Source organism: Sinohyriopsis cumingii, chromosome 15 (assembly GCF_028554795.1).
Source record: "Sinohyriopsis cumingii isolate HCF-2022 chromosome 15, ASM2855479v2, whole genome shotgun sequence".
NCBI classification, from domain to species: Eukaryota; Metazoa; Mollusca; class Bivalvia; order Unionida; family Unionidae; genus Sinohyriopsis; species Sinohyriopsis cumingii.
The window spans coordinates 38,928,213-38,948,906 of NC_142975.1; the positions used below are offsets into that span (position 1 = coordinate 38,928,213).

The following is a 20,694-nucleotide window of genomic DNA, read 5'->3' on the forward strand; positions in this document are numbered from 1 at the left end:
ATCACACAACCCTCCTCATTCATATGTAATATCACACAACTCTTCTCATTCACATGTAATATCACACAACCTTCATTCATATGTAATATCACACAACCCTCCTCATTAATATGTAATATCACACAACTCTTCTCATTCACATATAATATCACACAACTCTTCTCATTCACATGTAATATCACACAACCCTCCTCATTCATATGTAATATCACACAACCCTCCTCATTTATATGTAATAGCACACAAACTCCCAATTAATATGTAATATCACACAACCCTCCTCATTCATATGTAATATCACACAACCCTCCTCATTCATATGTAATAGCACACAACCCTCCTCATTTATATGTAATAGCACACAACCCTCCTCATTCATATGTAATAGCACACAAACTCCCAATTAATATGTAATATCACACAACCCACCTCATACAACATCACACAACCCTCCTCATTCACATAACATAATCCACCTCATGCAATATGTCACAAACCTTCTCATTCATATAGCATGTCACAAACCTCCTCATTCACATAACATCACAGAACTCTCATTTGTACGAAATATCACACAATCCTCCTTACTTATATATGAAAATCCACAAGCATAAAACAATGGTTCTAAATTTTCCATTTTTCTCAGTTCACTTCAATCGTTATAAAAACTAACACCTGTGTGAATTCTGGGAAGCTAATAAATCCATAATGCAACATGTAACATTTGATTTGGAATAGGTTTTAATTTACTTAATGTCATTGAATGACAGAAATATCACAAAGTTTGTCACATATACATGCTAATTGAAAAAAAAATATACTGGAACCTTTTGAATTCAATTAAAAACAAAAGTAACAAATAAATAACAGCCACATATGATAAAGCTGTTGATGACAGTTTGAGAAATTGGGACATAACCCGATTTTAAGTAACAATATCCAGAAATACATGAATAATTTATATAATAACACAATTATACTAAAGTTTCTAAGACAGTCTGAGAAATAAGGACATTACCCCATTTTAATGGTATCTAGAAATACATGACTGATGACACTGCTATACTCAAGTTACTATGGCAGTATCAGAAACAGGGACATATGACAATGTTAAATAATGGGAATGAGAAATACATGTATGATGAAACTGTTATTCTCAGGTTACTGTGATTGTTGAAGAAACATGGACATAACCCTGTGTTAAGTAATGGGAACCAGAAATACGTGTACAATTTGTATACTGTCATTGCTATACTCAAGTTACTATGACCGTCTCAGAAATATTGATATATCACTGTGTTAAATAATGGGAACGAGAAATACACGCATAATGACACTGTTATTCTCTGGTTACTGTGATTGTCTGAGAAATTGTGACATAACCCTGTGTTAAGTAATGGGAACCAGAAGTACATGAATGATGATATTGCTATACTCAAATTACTACGTCAGTCTAGGAAATAGGGAAATAACACTATGTTAAGTAATGGGAACCAGAAGTACATGTATAATAACATTATTTACTCAGTTACTGGCCATGACAACATTGTTACTTTCATATGACCAACTTGTTTGGGAACATGTACACTCACAAACAGTGTATGATCACTGTATGCACTTGTGTACAAGACAGATCCAATTCCAAACATCAGAGACCCTGTCAGGATGAACCAACAGATCTGGGTCTATATTGTATGTTCTAATGATTAGTCCTAATAAAGTGCAGCCCAGATATGCCTGAAAATCAGGGTCTATGCTTGTTTTTAATTGATTAACCCTACAATACTACAAAGATCCAGATCTGCCAGCATAATATGTGCCATCACATCCAAGTCTACATTTTGGTGAAGGTGGATTTGCAAGTTATATAGGAGTATGCTGGCAATATGCTACTTTTTCAGGTAACATCGCATATTTATTAAGGGGTGTTCCATTTTAATATACATGGTAGCCAGGACTATTCTGTTTTAACATACCTTGTGCCCAGGGCTATTCCATTTCAATATACATGGTAGCAAGGGTTGTTCCATTTTGACATACATTGTACCCAGAGCTGATCCAGTTAAACATACATGGTACTTCATGGAGAAAAGTTGTTTATAGATTCTATTTTTAGTAAAGGTGGGTATATTTGATGGTAGATTGATATAAGTTTTATCAAACTGAAGCCCTTCAAGTCGAGATGATCATATCTATCAAATGTTGTCAATTTTAGTAAGTATTTTTCTTTTTATCTTGATTAGACGTAACTTAAATCTTTTTCTGCCTTAGTACTGGTGGTCTTGTTGTGGTTTAGAATTATGTGTCAAACTTGAAAGCCCTTTGTGACAGTATGTTTTATTTCAAATTTGGTCAAAACCTGAGGAGCAGTTTTAGAGAAAAATCTGTTTACATGTTTGGTTCTATGGTGGTTGTTTTTTTTCATACCTTTAGCAATGGTGTCTGTATCTGATGGGAATCTGCACAATTTGTACAAAACTGAGCACCTTTTATGCTAGGATGATATCTGCCCAAGTTGGTCAAATTCTTAAGGTTGGATCTGAGAAGTGACATATATGACAATCTATGTTTAGTAATGGTGGCCATATTTGAAGGAAATATTAACTGTATAAACTCTAAAAACCTTTCATGTCAGGATGCCAACTGCAAAATTTAGTTGAAATCTGTCCAGTGCTTTTTCCCCCCACAAAAGTTTAAAAGAGCAAACACTGATGAGGCATGACAGAAAATGGACTAATGGCCCTACCATAAGTTTACCTGAGCTGAATATATTTTAACAATATACTAACTGAATTAAGTTCATGCAAGTCTTCAAAAACTTCAAGCTGTACAAGAAATTCACTTGAATGCAATAATTGCTTGTACAGCAGGAGTGCACAAACTGATTTTAAACTAATCAGCCATCACTATACCAATAAATAACAGTACACACTCACTGGACTCTGAATGGAAGTAGACAGCTGAAAATTACATTCATCCAAAATCTGAAAATTAAACAAACATCTAACAGTCATAGGTAAAACTTATGCTGTCGAAACCAATCCAGTATTACAATAAGGGACCATCAGCTTTCTATATCAGCATGTAAGAAGTTGGAAATGGAACTCATCCAAGGCCTTGTTAATGTTTAATGCATACATTTTTTAGCTAAAGCTGATCAATCCTTGGTGAAGTCATGCTGAAGAAAGCAACGTTTAGGAGAATGAACCATAATACTAGAGACGATTTGAAAGATGGGCAATTAAGAGCCATAACTCAAAATAAGACACAAAAGATGGGCAATCAAGAGCCATAACTCTAAATAAAACATGAAAGATGGGCAATCAAGAGCCATAACCCTAAATAATCCACTAAAGATGGGCACTCAAGAGCCATAACTCTAAATAAGACACGAAAGATGGGCAATCAACAGCCATAACCCTAAATAAGACATGAAAGATGGGCAATCAAGAGCCATAACCCTAAATAAGACATGAAAGATGGGCAATCAAGAACCATAACTCTAAATAAGACATGAAAGATGGGCAATCAAGAACCATAACCCTAAATAAGACATGAAAGATGGGCAATCAAGCGCCATAACCCTAAATAAGACATGAAAGATTGGCAATCAAGAACCATAACTCTAAATAAGACATGAAAGATGGGCAATCAAGAGCAAATAAGACAAGAAAGATGGACAATCAAGAGCCATAACTCTAAATTAAGACATGAAAGATGGGCAATCAAGAGCCATAACCCTAAATAAGACATGAAAGATGGGCAGTCAAGAACCATAACCCTAAATAAGACATGAAAGATGGGCAATCAAGAGCCATAACTCTAAATAAGACATGAAAGATGGGCAATCAAGAGCCATAACCCTAAATAAGACATGAAAGATGGGCAATCAAGAGCCATAACCCTAAATAAGACATGAAAGATGGGCAATCAAGAAACATAACTCTAAATAAGACATGAAAGATGGGCAATCAAGAGCAAATAAGACAGGAAAAATGGACAATCAAGAGCCATAACCCTAAATAAGACATGAAAGATGGGCAGTCAAGAACCATAACCCTAAATAAGACATGAAAGATGGGCAATCAAGAGCCATAACTCTAAATAAGACATGAAAGATGGGCAATCAAGAGCCATAACTCTAAATAAAACATGAAAGATGGGCAATCAAGAGCCATAACCCTAAATAAGACATGAAAGATGGGCAATCAAGAACCATAACTCTAAATAAGACATGAAAGTTGGGCAATCAAGAACCATAATTCTAAATAAGACCTGAAAGATAGGCAATCAAGAACCATAACTCTAAATAAGACCTGAACTATGAGGATCATCAGCCAACATCTTTCTAAATGATGCAGTTGAATGCTAGAAATCAAAGTCTTTAAAGGTATAATCAACACCATGAAATATGCTCATTGAATATTGCTGCCCAACAACAGGGCCTGAGATAAAAATTTGCTATATGGTTTAGCTACTTGGTGAAAAATCCAACATTTGTTTTGCTGTCAATGAATTTTACCAGTCAGATGATCACATGGTCTGAATTTTACCAGTCAGATGATCACATGGTCTGAATTTTACCAAGCAGAAGATCACACAGATTTAATTTTACTAATCAGATGATCACATGGTCTGAATTTTACGAATCAGATGAACACATGGTCTGAATTTTACCAATCAGTTGATCACATGGTCTGAATATTACCAATCAAATGATCACATGGTTTGAATTTTACCAATCAGACGATCATATGGTCTGAATTTTACCAATCAGTTGATCACATGGTCTGAATTTTACCAATCAAATGATCACATGGTCTGAATTTTACCAATCAGAAAGATCTTATCCAACAACTTTATCCTGTAAAAATTGCTGATATTTACATCAAAGTGAAATTTAATCTATGCATTCAGGAATAACATCAACTTCATAGTATACCAAAATTGCTGATATTTACATCAAAGTCAATGTTAATTTATGCTTTCAGTGATGTCCTGAAATTCATAATGATGATGAAGATAAGTATGTACTTATACAAACAGTCTTTTATGAAAAGCATCATTAAATTATGGATCAGTCATATGCATGTGCAATTTAGTGTAATTTCCACTCAAGGTAGTACCAGACAATTTTGTGTGAATTCCATTCAAGGTAATTGCAGACAATTTAGTGTAATATCCACTCAAGGTAATACCAGACAATTTTGTGTGAATTCCATTCAAGGTAATTGCATACAATTTAGTGTAATTTCCACGCAAGGTAATAGCAGACAATTTAGTGTAGTTTCCACTCAAGGTAATTGCAGACAATTTAGTGTAATTTCCACTCAAGGCAATAGCAGACAATTTAGTGTAGTTTCCATTCAAGGTAATCACAATGTTAGCTCATTAAGATAAAGATGAATACAGTTAAAAAATAATAAATCCTTGTTAAAGTCTAACAATTTATGTTAATGTCTAACAATTCTTGTTAATGTCTAACAATTCTTTTTAATGTCATGCTGTCAAACCAAAGTGCCAGCAATGGACAATGTCGAGCAATAATATTTGTCAGTGATGTCATGTAATAACAGTAGAACTCACCCAAGGTCTCATCAAACAATTTGCTGAAATCTTACTAAAATGAAACAATTTCTGGCAAAGAACTGCTGAAACCAATTTAGGAATGTTTATATATATTAGATACTGTAACAAGACAACATAAATATTTGTTCAGGTCAGACAATGTTAACATGGTGGAAGCAATCAATGCTTGACTTGTAATAATTCCTAAACACAGAAACATAGATTGACATCTAGTCACACCAGTGTTCATATGGTACAGTTAAAACAGTGTACCAACTTAAGACTGTAAAAAAGATGGAAATGACAGTCACAATGCATGTTATATATTTACTACACCAAGCAGTGCTTTTAATAAACAGGAACAGCCAATAACTGGGATTGACATATCCAATGTAACTGGTTATACATACAATAGGAATAGCCAATAACTGGGATTGACATGTCCAATGTAACTGGTTATACATACAACAGGAACAGGAACAGCAATAACTGGGATTGACATATCCAATGTAACTGGTTATACATACAACAGGAATAGCCAATAACTCAGACTGACATGTCCAATGTAACTGGTTATACATACAATAGGAATAGCCATAACTTGGATTGACATGTACAATGTAACTGGTTATACATACAATAGGAATAGCCAATAACTGGGGTTGACATGTCCAATGTAACTGGTTATACATAAAATAGGAATAGCCAGTAACTCAGACTGACATGTCCAATGTAACTGGTTATACATACAATAGGAATAGCCAATAACTGGGATTGACATGTCCAATGTAACTGGTTATACATACAATAGGAATAGCCAATAACTGGGACTAACATGTCCAATGTAACTGGTTATACATAAAATAGGAATAGCCAGTAACTCAGACTGACATGTCCAATGTAACTGGTTATACATACAATAGGAATAGCCAATAACTGGGATTGACATGTCCAATGTAACTGGTTATACATACAATAGGAATAGCCAATAACTTGGATTGACATGTCCAATGTAACTGGTTATACATACAATAGGAATAGCCAATAACTGGGATTGACATGTCCAATGTAACTGGTTATACATACAATAGGAATAGCCAATAACTGGGACTGACATGTCCAATGTAACTGGTTATACATAAAATAGGAATAGCCAGTAACTCAGACTGACATGTCCAATGTAACTGGTTATACATACAATAGGAATAGCCAATAACTGGGATTGACATGTCCAATGTAACTGGTTATACATACAATAGGAATAGCCAATAACTTGGATTGACATGTCCGATGTAACTGGTTATACATACAATAGGAATAGCCAATAACTGGGATTGACATGTCCAATGTAACTGGTTATACATACAATAGGAATAGCAATAACTGGGATTGACATGTCCAATGTAACTGGTTATACATACAATAGGAATAGCCATAACTTGGATTGACATGTCCAATGTAACTGGTTATACATACAATAGGAATAGCCATAACTGGGATTGACATGTACAATGTAACTGGTTATACATACAACAGGAATAGCAATAACTGGGATTGACATGTCCAATGTAACTGGTTATACATACAATAGGAATAGCAATAACTGGGATTGACCAGCCTCATAAAGTAATCATGTACTTTCTTTAGGTGAATTAGTGCTGTGGTCACAGCTTGCACTACAATGCCATGCTTTATATTTAGGCGTGATGAGGATGTATTCTATTTCCCAGCTCTGCAGCATCAAGGTCATTTAAGATACACCAAAGTGGGTGGTATTGCAAAAAAGTAGCCAGATATAGCTCTACAATGATACCAAAGATTTAGTTGCACTACAAAATACAGAGGGAAAAAACTCATTTTTTGGACCCATTTTTTTTCTCACCCAAAATTTGCTTGTGGTCGGAATGCTATTTTGTGTCCAGATTTTGGACCTTTTGGCCTCAGATCTAATGCAGACCGGTCTGAACTGCACACAGACAGGTGAACCTTTGCATAAACTAGGATAAGGTAGGCATTTGGAATAAAGAGTGGCCTCCATATGAAAATGATGAGTCCATTAAGCAACAAAAAAGAGAAGAGAACTCCAACTTTTACCCTTCTGCTCATGCGCCAGCAAAATAACCAATGGAAAACTATGTTTCTAACACAACTAGGCATTAGTCTCATGGAAAATCTGTTGAAAGCCGATGTATTATGATGTATCCAGAAATAGCCCCCAAAATGTCTTTCCTACTCGCATTTCAGGTGAAAACGACAAAAACCTCCAGGGCCAAATGAGTTAATGCCATTTTTTTAGCTTATAAAATTTAAACGAAGGATGTTTCTATTTTGAGACTGCCAGAACATACAAGTCAGAAAAGAAGATGATGCACTAAACCACAAAATATATCACATGAAACAAGTTTGATTACTGTAAAGTAGCACATAAAACATTTCAATGTACAGAATAAAAGTTCTAATTTTACTTGGTTGACCTGCATTATGTTGGTATGAGGGAACAACATAATGAACATAAATAAATTTGTTTCCTTTCAAATATGTAATTTTTAAATAGATCCGAACGAGTTGCAAATCAAGACAACAGTCTATATGCATGTTATACAAAATAAACGTTCCTATCACAGTATGAAAAAATAAAATAAAAAGGAAAGTATTAGACTCTTATCTTGTAAAACAAAATTTTAAACCCTGTATTAATCTGTCTCAATAAAACCCAAAACAAGATTTTTAAAACAACCTAAACTCCTTAAGATGATCTGGTAAAATCCATGATTTAAAAAATCATTTACAAAAAGGGTGGATTCAATTCTGGCAAAAAGACCTTCAAAATTACATACTATATAAAAAAAGGAATAATTGTCTGTAAAGTGTTTGCTTTTAAAGTCAAAAACCAGTCCCCAAAACCTGTATTGATACTCACATGAGCTTTTATTGTTTTGTAATATTCAATACAATGGATGTCAAACCTCTATTTCTCATGCAATCTAAATAATATCTGAAACCAATGCTTCTAGCTACATGTCACACCATAGTTCAGCTCAGAGATTCAAATGAATGTCAATCCATTTTATAATCCGATGTGAGATCAGATAAATTGCCTATGCTTTAAAACATCTGGAACTTGCCGCCACGGTGTGGTAACGGCATATGGTAGTAGCTTACCAAAGGGCTTAAATGACGTTACATTGAGTCATTCCTGCATGAAATAGGAAAAATGATTTATTTCTTAGAAATGACAAGTATTCATTATGTCTTTAATCTGCTGACAGACTAGACAAAACTACAGCATAGTTGAAACCTTACCCAGTATTCACCATTTATATTATTAGTCACATGACTACGACATTGGAGATCCAATGGTCATGTGATATTAGAGCAAACACCTAATGTTGTTGAACAAAAATTGAAATATGTCAAATGAAAGTCTGATACCTTTTGTAAAAACCAGAAAGAACATATCATTCTCAAAATATTTATTTCAAGAATAACGAACAGAAATTTGTCACTGTAGCCGCAATCTGGACAGTCATATTCATCAAGCATATAGCACATGTCAACATGTTAAGTCACAGGATACAATAAACCCAGTATAGTTGTTTTTGGAATAAATATATAAAGAATTTTTGTGTCCTTTTATTTTTTTGTTCTTTTTTATTAAAAACAGTATATGATTTTCATTTTTTAAAAATTTATACAACATTTGAAATGGGTTATTATTGATATTACATGACTACTGGATCTATGATGTCATGAACATGTGGGTTGTGAAATTTGTGTGCTCGTGCGATTAGGTTTAGCAGTTTAAATCACAATTATCAGGTCAAATTTCAACCATGCCATAGTTTCATCTCGTCTTTCAGAAGATTAAAGACATAATGATGTAACATTTCTCAGAAAATATATAATTTTCATATCAATTTCATGCAGATATGACACAATGTGTCAGCATTTAAGTTTGCTAGGACATCTGGTAAGCGACACTGCTTTGCTGACACAAAAAAATGTTGCCTTCTAGGGATGATAGACTGGCTTTCTACTTTACATTTAAGAAAGGATGCTGATATCGAGCTGTCTCTGCAACAACCAGTATACTAGCCGAATCTAATACACTGAAATGTTTGGATTGACTTGACAAATATGTTTATGACAAGCACCTAAGTGACCCATTCTGCAATCTCCAAATATTCTGGTCAGAACTCGATAATTTTTAACTCAAGATCAGTTCAGTTATAACTCAATTACATAAATGTTTCCCATGTCAAGTGTTGGTGGAAAATTTCATGGGTTTTATCCCCAACTTTCATCAATATTTGCAAAATTCAAGGACTTTCCATGGTTGGGAAATATTTATCATTTCTAATGACTTTTTTCCCCGATTTCCTGGTAGCGTGGGAACCCTGTATTAAGTTAGCTATTTGAGGTATTGATGCTTCCAGTGGTATAAACTCTTCTTTCACCACTTTGCGAAGATATTCCATTTGCCTTCATCCACTTTTAGTATGGTAAGCAGTCTCATGTGAGAGATTTCACCAATATTTGTAAGAACAGTTTGTTCCTGAAGGCTTGTTTATTATGGTCCGGACATGCATTTTCAGCAACTCTGGGTTGGGATGAAACAGATGCCATCCTGGCTGCTTGAACAAATGTGAGAGTATCTAAATTTCCCTGAGAATTCTGTTGTGAGATTGATGAGTCACTGATCCAGGGGTTTTCCCATTTTAGTGTACTAATCAGGATGCGGTGACACTTTCATTTCTCTTGTTTTTTGTATCATATTCAGAATCAGATGTGATGGAAGCTAAGCATATGCATTCCAATCTATAGAAAAAGATCATCAACTGTCCAGGCCTTACAATCTGGAACTGAGAAGTGAAAGGTTGGGAGTATGGCATTCTACCTTGTTTCAATGGTCCACCATTCACATTCCCCATCAAGCAAATAATTGAATGAACACAGAGGAATGCTAAGATCATTCCATTTGTATTAGTTGATTCTTCTGGGATGAGTCCATTAAAATATGTAAATTCAGTTAGCCTGGAATATGACCAACTTGGATGCTGATTTGTCAATGAAGACACCACTCTGGAAAATCCCAAACATGAACACAAAGGTCTGCGGACCTGATTCCACCTTGCTGTTTGAGCTAAGTCACTACAATGAGGTTGTCAGACACAATGAGAACTCCCTTCCAATGTAGATCTTCCTGCCACATTGTGAAGCATTCTAAATGGCTTTCATCATGAGAATGTTATGTAAATGACAATCCTGAGGGGCAATGCTCCACTGGCTTCCCAATATGATGCAAGTAGGTGTGCCCAACAGCCCTATGTTTGCATCCATACATACTGTGATTCACAGAAGTTTTATTGCAGAAGTATACCGAATATCAGCCAGGTGAGGTTGCTCTATCTTCCGAGATGCAACCTAATAACTATGCCGATTGTGAAAAGCTGGTCCCATGAGCAAAGTGTCGGCCTACATTCAGACAACAGAATCATTTGTACATCAATAAAAAATGACTAAGAGGTCTACTCCCCACTGTGCAAGCCAAGTAGGGGAAAGAATTCTCACATGGGTGGATCATCCCAAATAAAAAAGGAAGCCACCAATGTACTGATTGTCAATGCCCATTCATGAGGGAGATACACTATCCATACCTATATATCTGGTTCCCTTACTATTTTAAACAAAGGCTGCCCAGTCTTTTCACGGTTTTTATTTTCTTGATAAAAGTTTAAAAAATTATCAATTTTTATTTCTGACCCAAACTGAATGGACTCAAAACATGCATTGTTTGAAAATATTTTAAGAGTTTATATTATCACTAGAAACAAGTATAAATATTGAAATTCATACAAATATGAAAGTACTGGTAACTCATATAATGTAGAGAATAAATATGTGAACTTTACTCTCTTTGGCTGTTGTTGTTTTGGGGGTTTAACACCATTTATCAGTGCAATGTAGACCATACATGGTGGCCAGTATAATTGGTGGAGGAAGTACACAGGAAAACCCTGGTAAGAACCCACAGGAAGCTACTGGCAGCTTTTTCACATACCCACATTGGCCAAGCCTGAGAATCAATCCTTTGCAGACAGAGGTGAGATGGCAGTGATCAGTAAAGATGAGCACTTTAGACCACTCAGCCACCCAAGGCCCCTTTACTCTCTTTAACTAGATATACTGATACGAAGAAGTTTTTAAAAAAGGCTGGGTTTTTTTTATACATTTTGTCAAAAAGTTCTTTAATTATGTTAAATCTCTGCATAAAAAGACAAATTTATTTTTTGATTTCCTTATGTCTGGTTTGTTACCTAACATTAAATTTCAACATAATCCAACTATGGACTCTACATTTAAAGCAGTCACTTACAATTATGCCTACAGAATGAGATTCTGCATTGAAAACTGCTTCAACAGTCCATAGCTCCAACAGTCCATAGCTTCAACAGTCCATAGCTCCAACAGTCTATAGATTTCCACATATTCAGCAAGGTCTCATAGTAAAATTCACCACAAATACAAGTATGGGAGTATGGGAAAGATTACTAATGTCAATAACATTTAACATCATATTCCAAGTGCTTACTAACCAAATAATACATATTTATAACCATAGACTTTTTGTCAACTTTGCATATCAAAAAGGAAAGTGGGGAACATGTTTTATTATTTTTCTCTCATACTTATCATGATCATACATTGTGGACAATGTATCAGCATGCATTCACAATGTTACATTAGACTGGCTCTCATCAGTTCTACACAAGAAAAGATACGGATGTGGAGCTTACTATCGGATAACCAGTCTGCTTGACCAATCAAACACACAAGTACTTGGAAAATGACTATGCAAATATGTTTAGGGCAAGTATCCAAATGAGCCATACAACAATTGCACCTCACCTGACTGAAGAGTTCCAAAGCCTCTGAAAATTCTGGTAAGAACTCTATAAATTTAATTCAATATCTTTCCCCAGACATTGCTCAATACAAACAAAATTAGAGTGCTTTTCCAAGTTAGAAATAAAAAATATTTGACCCCAACTTCTTTTCAACTGCAAGACTGACTCCTGAGCATGATCAATTCATAAGGCTAAAATAAGATTGCTGAAAAATATGGCATGGATACCATAAACATCGAGCATGGATCATACTGCAACAAAATTCGGAACCCATTGTTGTGTGTCAAGAAAGGACTTCCAGTCCATATGAACCAATGCAGATTTAGCATTCCAAGGCCTACAGCACCTAAGTCAATGGCAGAGACTTCAATCTGAAAGTCAGACATCATAAAACTTTGTTAAAGTTTTATGTGAGTTGTTGCTGCGAAAGAAAGGTCTGCTGCCACTCAGGTCTTGAAGCTAAACAATGTAATAAATCAGCGACTCAACCAGACTGTGGATGCTAACTGAATACTGGCTGATCTCTCCTGGAATAAGAGATGGGAACTTCATAGGTTGCAAACAGTGGAATAAGAGAAGGCAGGCAATGCTCAGGCATCAAAAGCCAGAAAATTTCTTCGATCCAATTTGTGGAAGGCTGAGTCATCTCTGCAAATAATCATACTGAATATGGAAGACATGAAAGAACACATTAGACACTGAGCAAAAGACCTCAAAGAGCACATTAGACACACAGCACAAGGCCTAAAAGAACACATTGGACACTGAGCACAAGGCCTCAAAGAATACATTAGACACAAAGCACTAGGCCTTAAAGAACACATTAGACAGAGCACAAGACCTAAAAGAACACATTAGACAGAGCACAAAACCTCAAAGAACACATTAGACACAGAGCACAAGGCCTCAAAGAAGACATTAGACACAGAGCACAAGGCCTCAAAGAACACATTAGACACTGAGCAGAAGGCCTCAAAGAACACATTGGATACAAAGCACTAGGACTCAAAGAACACATTAGACACTGAGCAGTAGGCCTCAAAGAACACATTAGACACAGAGCACAAGGCCTCAAAGAATACATTAGACACAGAGCACAAGGCCTCAAAGAACACATTTGACACAAAGCACTAGGACTCAAAGAACACATCAGATACTGAGCAAAAGGCCTCCAAGAACACATCAGACACAGATGCCTCCTGCACCGCCTGTGACAAATATGTCAACTATGTCAATGCCAGGTTTAAAGGATGGTAAACTGATTTGATGGTCTAGCCAAGTTGTGAAACTTATCACCAGATATTCACAGAGCAAGTCACTGATGGTCCTGAAGTGGTACAACACATCCAAGACTGCAGTGTTGCCATAGATAATGCCAGGTAGTGACATAACTGGGTCCATTACTTGAGCCATCTGGTGTCAGTCCACAATACTTCCAAGAGGCCAGGACTAGATGGTGGTCATTTGTTCTTCCATACTGGTGCCAGGATGTTGGCATGAAGTCAGGACTCTATATATTGGGAAAATAGATCAATGTACCTAGTCTTTTTCATGAAGTCTGGACTGGGTATATTGGGAAAATAAATCAATGTACCTAGTCTTTTTCATGAAGTCTGGACTGGGTATACTGGGAAAATGGATCAATGTATCTAGTCTTTTTCATGAAGACTGGACTGGGTATACTGGGAAAATGGATCAATGTATCTAGTCTTTTTCATGAAGTCTGGACTGGGTATACTGGGAAAATGGATCAATGTACCTAGTCTTTTTCATGAAGTCTGGACTGGGTATACTGGGAAAATGGATCAATGTACCTAGTCTTTTTCATGAAGTCTGGACTGGGTATATTGGGAAAATGGATCAATGTATCTAGTCTTTTTCATGAAGACTGGACTGGGTACATTGGGAAAATAAATCAATGTACCTAGTCTTTTTTATGAAGTCTGGACTGGGTATATTGGGAAAATAAATCAATGTACCCAGTCTGGACTGGGTATTCTGGGAAAATAGATCAATGTACTAAGTCTTTCTGTACGAAGTTTGGACTGGGTACACTGGGGAAAGAGATCAATCTATCCAATCTTTGTCATGAATTTGGGACTGGGTATTCTGGGAAAATAGATCAATGTACCCAGTTTTGGGAACCTTCAGTTTAGTCTATGGCTCATTCAGAGCTAATGTTGTCTGGAGCTGAAGAAAAAAATCTTTGTGGGTTACTGGCTATACAGGGACAGACAACTCTGGAATGTATCAGTATGTCCACCACCAGACCAGACAGGCTGCCATATGAAAATGCTAGATAAGACAAGCTGCCATATCAAATTGCTAGACCAGACAGGCCGCCATACCAAAATGCTACTAGCCCTAAAGTTATCACAGATCTGTTCCAGTGTTGGAAGCAATGCAGTGGAAATGTAACTCTGCAGGTGCACTTCCTCAGTCTCCAACTTTTCTGATTATTTTGTTTTGTCAACACAGTTGTCTGTTACATTTTCTGAATAATATGTGTATATGTTGCAGAACTGCACTCCACACAACTGAGACAGGTGACATGGTTATCTTCTACCAGCTTCACACACTTGCACCTGTACAGTACGTCATGCCAATTTGTGTTGACACTTGTAATTATAGACAGATAAATGTCATGTGAACTTCCTTTTTTGAAGGCAACAATGACAAACACAAATGTCTATAATAATGACCTTATGGTAATAATATACAAATACTTCAAGGAATTCATGTATCAGGTTGAGTACTGATATAAAGAAATGAAGTTCTATAAACCTTAAGGGAGGTAACTAAAATGGTGTTGATATGTATATTATATACTTAAGTATGACAAATCAAGTGTGAATTCTTCATCACTGATAAAATACAGTAAAAACTTTATGTAAATATACATGAGACATTTTTCTTTCTATGAAGAATCACTCATATAATGACGAGGAAAATGTGGAAATCCGTTTTAGAGGTCTATACTTCCCAGTTTGAGTTGACAGTGTAACTGAAGCATGGACGGAAGCTGGCACAAATCTCTGTATTCCAAGGGTGATCACTCTTACTGGACTGACACCCAAGAAGACAGATGACATAACTTTATTTGCTAAAAGCAAGCTTGTGTGGACTGGACGCACTCTCAATGCATTGTGTAACAAATCTGGAAAATTTAAGAAGTACTGTCTTGGCTGATAAGTTTTGGGTTCATTACGTAAAATATTAACAATGAAAATTTTCTTCATAAAAATTCTTTGACATGCAATTAGATTTTGTAAAATATAGGTTTGTATATATAAATTATGGAAACATGTGGAAGGAAAATAGTCCAACTGTGACCATAACTATCCTTCTGCAGACAGACCACTTGAAGAATTTTTTAAAAATTGATCACAGATTTGACCTAATGCATCAAAATTAGTATTTCTATCAAATACACCATGCCATCCAGCTATTCATTTCTAACATGCACAAAAAAATATGATTCCAAAGTAGGTGAAATCAGGCCAGCAAGTCTGCCATCTTTAATTTTTTTATGAAATCCTTCTCTTTGCCACCAATATACTTTGCAGACAAGTCGCAGATCTGAAAATGAATCATCACTAACCTCCTCTTGTACGAACACGTTTTTTGTTTTTATATCAACATTTTTTTTACACAGCAGAAATTCAGATACTGATATGCTGCTTTTAAATTTTGCAGAGCTGTAATTTTTTTAAGTTAGCCTGCAAAGACAAACTTTATATGGCATTTATTCTGATATTATTTATAAATTTTGATGAAGACTGTCAACCAAAGGAACATTACTTTCTCAAGTCAACTTTACAGTTGTTGGGCTATTCTGGAGAAGTCCGGAATTTTGTGTCAGGAGTTAAATTGCCAAGTCCTTTGCTCCCCCATGATATGTACTCAGTTGGCTTAACAATACAAAAATGTGAGTAACAAAGGAGTACCTGATAACAGAAGCATATGACTTTATGAGATTCTACAACTTTGAAGTAGAAACAAATGATTTCATTTACTGTCATAATGTATGATTTTGTGTGTGTGTGTGTGCGTGTGTGTGCATAAATTTTTGATATGGCATAACTTGGTTAGATAAACTGTGCAAGTCAAGAAGCATTTCTGGTAGGCAATGCTAAATAACTTTCTTTTGTGTTTGCCAATAAAAAAAACACAGTTTTGATAAAAGATTTCATCAGCTTCTTACCATTCAAAAATTTAAAGCTATTATTACAAATAAAGCATTTATCTCCTAACTTTAAAAAAAAAAATTAAAAAGAAAATTACCTGAGGAAAAACTATTTGAAAGGCATTTATCTACAAATAAATGAATTCGCACCTGGAAAATAAAACTTTACTTTTAAAAAGACAAACAAGACAACATAAAACTTGCAAACTAATATAGTTTGCATTGCTACTATTCCATACTTCATCATCAAACTGTGCCACCACCTGTCACAGAGTTAATACTGTGCCACCACCTGTCATAGAGTTCATACTGTGACACCACCTGTCACAGAGTTCATCCTGTGCCACCACCTGTCACAGAGTTCATAAAGACTACTATCTTCAGTATCAAGTAACTCTATAATTCAACAACCATTGCTGGCATGTATTATATAAAACAAATATGCAAACAAGAAAAGAAACTGTTAGTAGAAAGCATAGCTCACCTGCACGTATTTATTTGGCAACATTAATACTGAGTCGTGGAGAATGATTGATATAGGTCACATATTATTATCTTTAATATACTGAAGTTACTGTACTTTTAAGAAGGTATTTTCTAAGAACCAAGTAACCCAAATGTGGAAAGCATGCATGATCAATAGAGCAGGAAAAGTAGGTCATGATGACCCACTTTTGATATTTTGATGCAATATTCCTCAAGCTGCATGTGCAAATCAACTTTCATAACTTCAGATGCAATATTATCTGAGATATTTTGACTTAAATATAATGCCAATGCCAACACTGCAAATGCTGACACAATGCCAACACTGCATATGCTGACACAATTCCAACACTGCATATGCTGACACAATGCCAACACTGCAATGTTGACACAATGTCAACACTGCATATGCTGACACAATGCCAACACTGCATATACTGACACAATTCCAACATTGCATATACTGACACAATGCCAACACTGCATATGCTGACACAATGCCAACACTGCATATGCTGACACAATGCCAACACTGCATATACTGACACAATTCCAACACTGCATATACTGACACAATTCCAACACTGAATATGCTGACACAATGCCAACACTGAATATGCAAATACAATGACAATGAATATGCTGACACTATGCCAACACTGAATATGCTGACAGCAATCTATGACAGTGTGGTGTAACACAAGAATCCTGCACTTAATGGAAGCAAGGTGGAAAAAAAAACAAGGTCACAGTAATGATTATATCCCAAACTTCTCTAGCAGCAACATTAAATAAGTGAACTGATCACTACACAACATCATGTAGAGCACCACAGCTACATATTGCACAACTAAGCCTGTAGACCATTCTAGTATCAACAGATACAGATAATGTCAATAATCTTGCAGGTTGCTAAGCTGTGACTTAAATTTGGCTTAAATGTTTTTTTATTTTACAGTTACTGTATGAAAAAGAAATGTCTCAACTCTGGTTTATAAAAATACTTACTTTATCCAAGTCGGTACACTACATGGTGATAAAAATACTTACTTTATCCAAGTCAGCCCACTCCATAGTGGAAAAGCAATTGTCACGGGGCATAATATACAAACAATCTTTCTAACCTAATGGAGACTAAAGTTTTATGCATATCAAGTCCAGTGAATTGCTGCAGACAAAAGTTTTATTTGCATCAAGTCTAGTGATTAAATGGCCAAAGACAAAAGTTTTATGTGTATCAAGTAAAGTGCCACAGACAAAAGTTTTATGTGTATCAAGTCCAGTGAATTGCTGCAGACAAAAGTTTTATTTGCATCAAGTCCAGTGATTAAATGGCCACAGACAAAAGTATTATGTGTACAGAGTCCAGTGATACGATGTCTGACTGACACAAAATCATGAGCAAGGCATATGCCTCAACCAAAGTTCCTGGTTAAGATTTGAATACTACAAACAAAAAGCCCATCTTCAGAATGGAGTGTTTCAGTAACACTACAAACAATCATCATTTTAAGAATGGGGTGTTTCAGTAACACTACAAACAAAATGGTCATCTTCAGAATGGGGTGTTTCTGTAACACTACAAACTATCTTCATTTTAAGAATCGGGTATTTCAGTAACACTACAAACAAAATGGTCATCTTCAGAATGGGGTGTTTCTGTAACACTAAAAACTATCTTCATTTTAAGAATGGGGTGTTTCAGTAACACTATGAATGAAAAGCCCATCTTCAGAATGGGGTGTTTCTGTAACACTACAAACAATCCTCATTTTAAGAATGGGGTGTTTCAGCAAATTAATACTGACCTCATTAAGCGAAACAATGATGAGAAGCATATTTAAGAAAATTAGGTGACTGTCAAATGACCATCCTACATCTCTCACACACAAATTAGGTGACTGTCAAATGACCATCCTACATCTCTCACTCAAATTAGGTGACCGTCAAATGAACATCCTACATCTCTCACACACAAATTAGGCCACTGTCAAATGACCATCCTACATCTCTCACACACAAATTAGGTGACTGTCAAATGACCATCCTACATCTCTCACACACAAATTAGGTGACTGTCAAATGACCATCCTATATCACTCACACACAAATTAGGTGACTGTCAAATGACCATCCTACATCTCTCACAAACAAATTAGGTGACTGTCAAAAGACCATCCTACACAGCTCACACACAAAAAAAGGTATCATCTGTGCAATACTATATTATTATTAAAGACAAGAAATTGACTGAATTATATTTTTTAAATACAAAACAAACCAAATGGCAAAGCATCAACAATTAGCATGACATGAATGACATAAATGCATTCAAAACAACAACTGATCTTGATTCAAGATCAAACATCTGAGCCTTACAATAGTTTGCTACACTGACCCAGATCACATGGTAATCATCCAGTAATCTAAGATCAGACTAATACACTGACCCAGATCACATGGTAATCACACAGTAATCTATGATCAAGTCGTTCTTTTGACCCAGATCACATCTTAATCACAGTTATCCCAGAGCAGGTCATTCTTTTGAACCAGATCACATGGTAATCATACAGTAATCTCAGATCAGGCTAATACACTGACCCATATCACATGGTAATCATACAGTAATCCAAGATCAGGTCAATACAACAATCCAGATCACATGGTAATCATACAAAAGTTCAAGACCAGGATCACTTCTTGGACCCTGATCAAACAGTAATCTAACAGCACTTCTTGAAACTTTGTCAAAACAATTTCTGAACTTCAGCTTTTAATCCTGAAGCATTATTGAACACCAAAGCTCTTGTCTTTAATTACACAAAAGATTGCTAATTTTATCCAAATTCACTTCCAGTTTCTAATCAAGTGCTGAATAGGCAACCATTTATAACAGATAATGAAGATGCTTCTTTAAATAGCTATCCCAATAAATTAATCCAAGTTAAACTCTGTCTAACTCATCCAAGATGACCCGCTGACACACATTTGTTCACTCAATCTTGATCAGCAATGCTTGAATCATGGTAGACCCACGCTCCTTTGTAGACCACTCTATCTCATTGTTGCTGAACCGTGGGTCAATAGGCTCATTGGCCTGGATGGACTGCGGGCCAATTTTGTATGACCCAGGCTTCACCCACACTTGGATTGCCGCTCGTGCATAGTATGTCTTCTTCGTCTTAGGATCAATGACCCTGCAACCAAAAAAAAGTAATAATTACAACTGCAATCAACATCAAATCCACCATTCATAAAAAAATCCCACAATACCATGCATCCATAGGCCCTCTTTATCACAAGAAAACTTTCCAGATTTAACCCCAGGTCCAAGAAATCAACCAAATATGTTGATTTCAGAGATATTTTCAAAATTCTTAAATAGTAAATTAATCTGCAGGTGAGATAATTACAGCAGCAAGTTGTGTAATTGGAAGTACAAATGAAGAATGCATAGATGAGATCATAACAGCAGAGAGGTGTGTAATTGAAGTCCATTTTTTTTAATGACTGCAATATGAGCATTTATAACATGTCTAACAT

At 35.7% G+C, this 20,694-nt stretch overlaps 1 protein-coding gene across 1 annotated transcript in view; it reads right to left on the bottom strand.

Annotated features, from left to right (window-relative positions):
* Positions 1–723: 723 nt before the first annotated feature.
* Positions 724–20,694, bottom strand: part of LOC149781647 (neuralized-like protein 4) — a 128,887-nt gene continuing 108,916 nt past the window's right edge. The window contains exon 26 of the mRNA XM_089935716.1: positions 724–20,348. Within this exon, the coding sequence (XP_089791842.1) occupies positions 20,144–20,348 (205 nt within the window). The 3' untranslated portion in view covers positions 724–20,143. The remainder of the gene's footprint in view (positions 20,349–20,694) is intronic.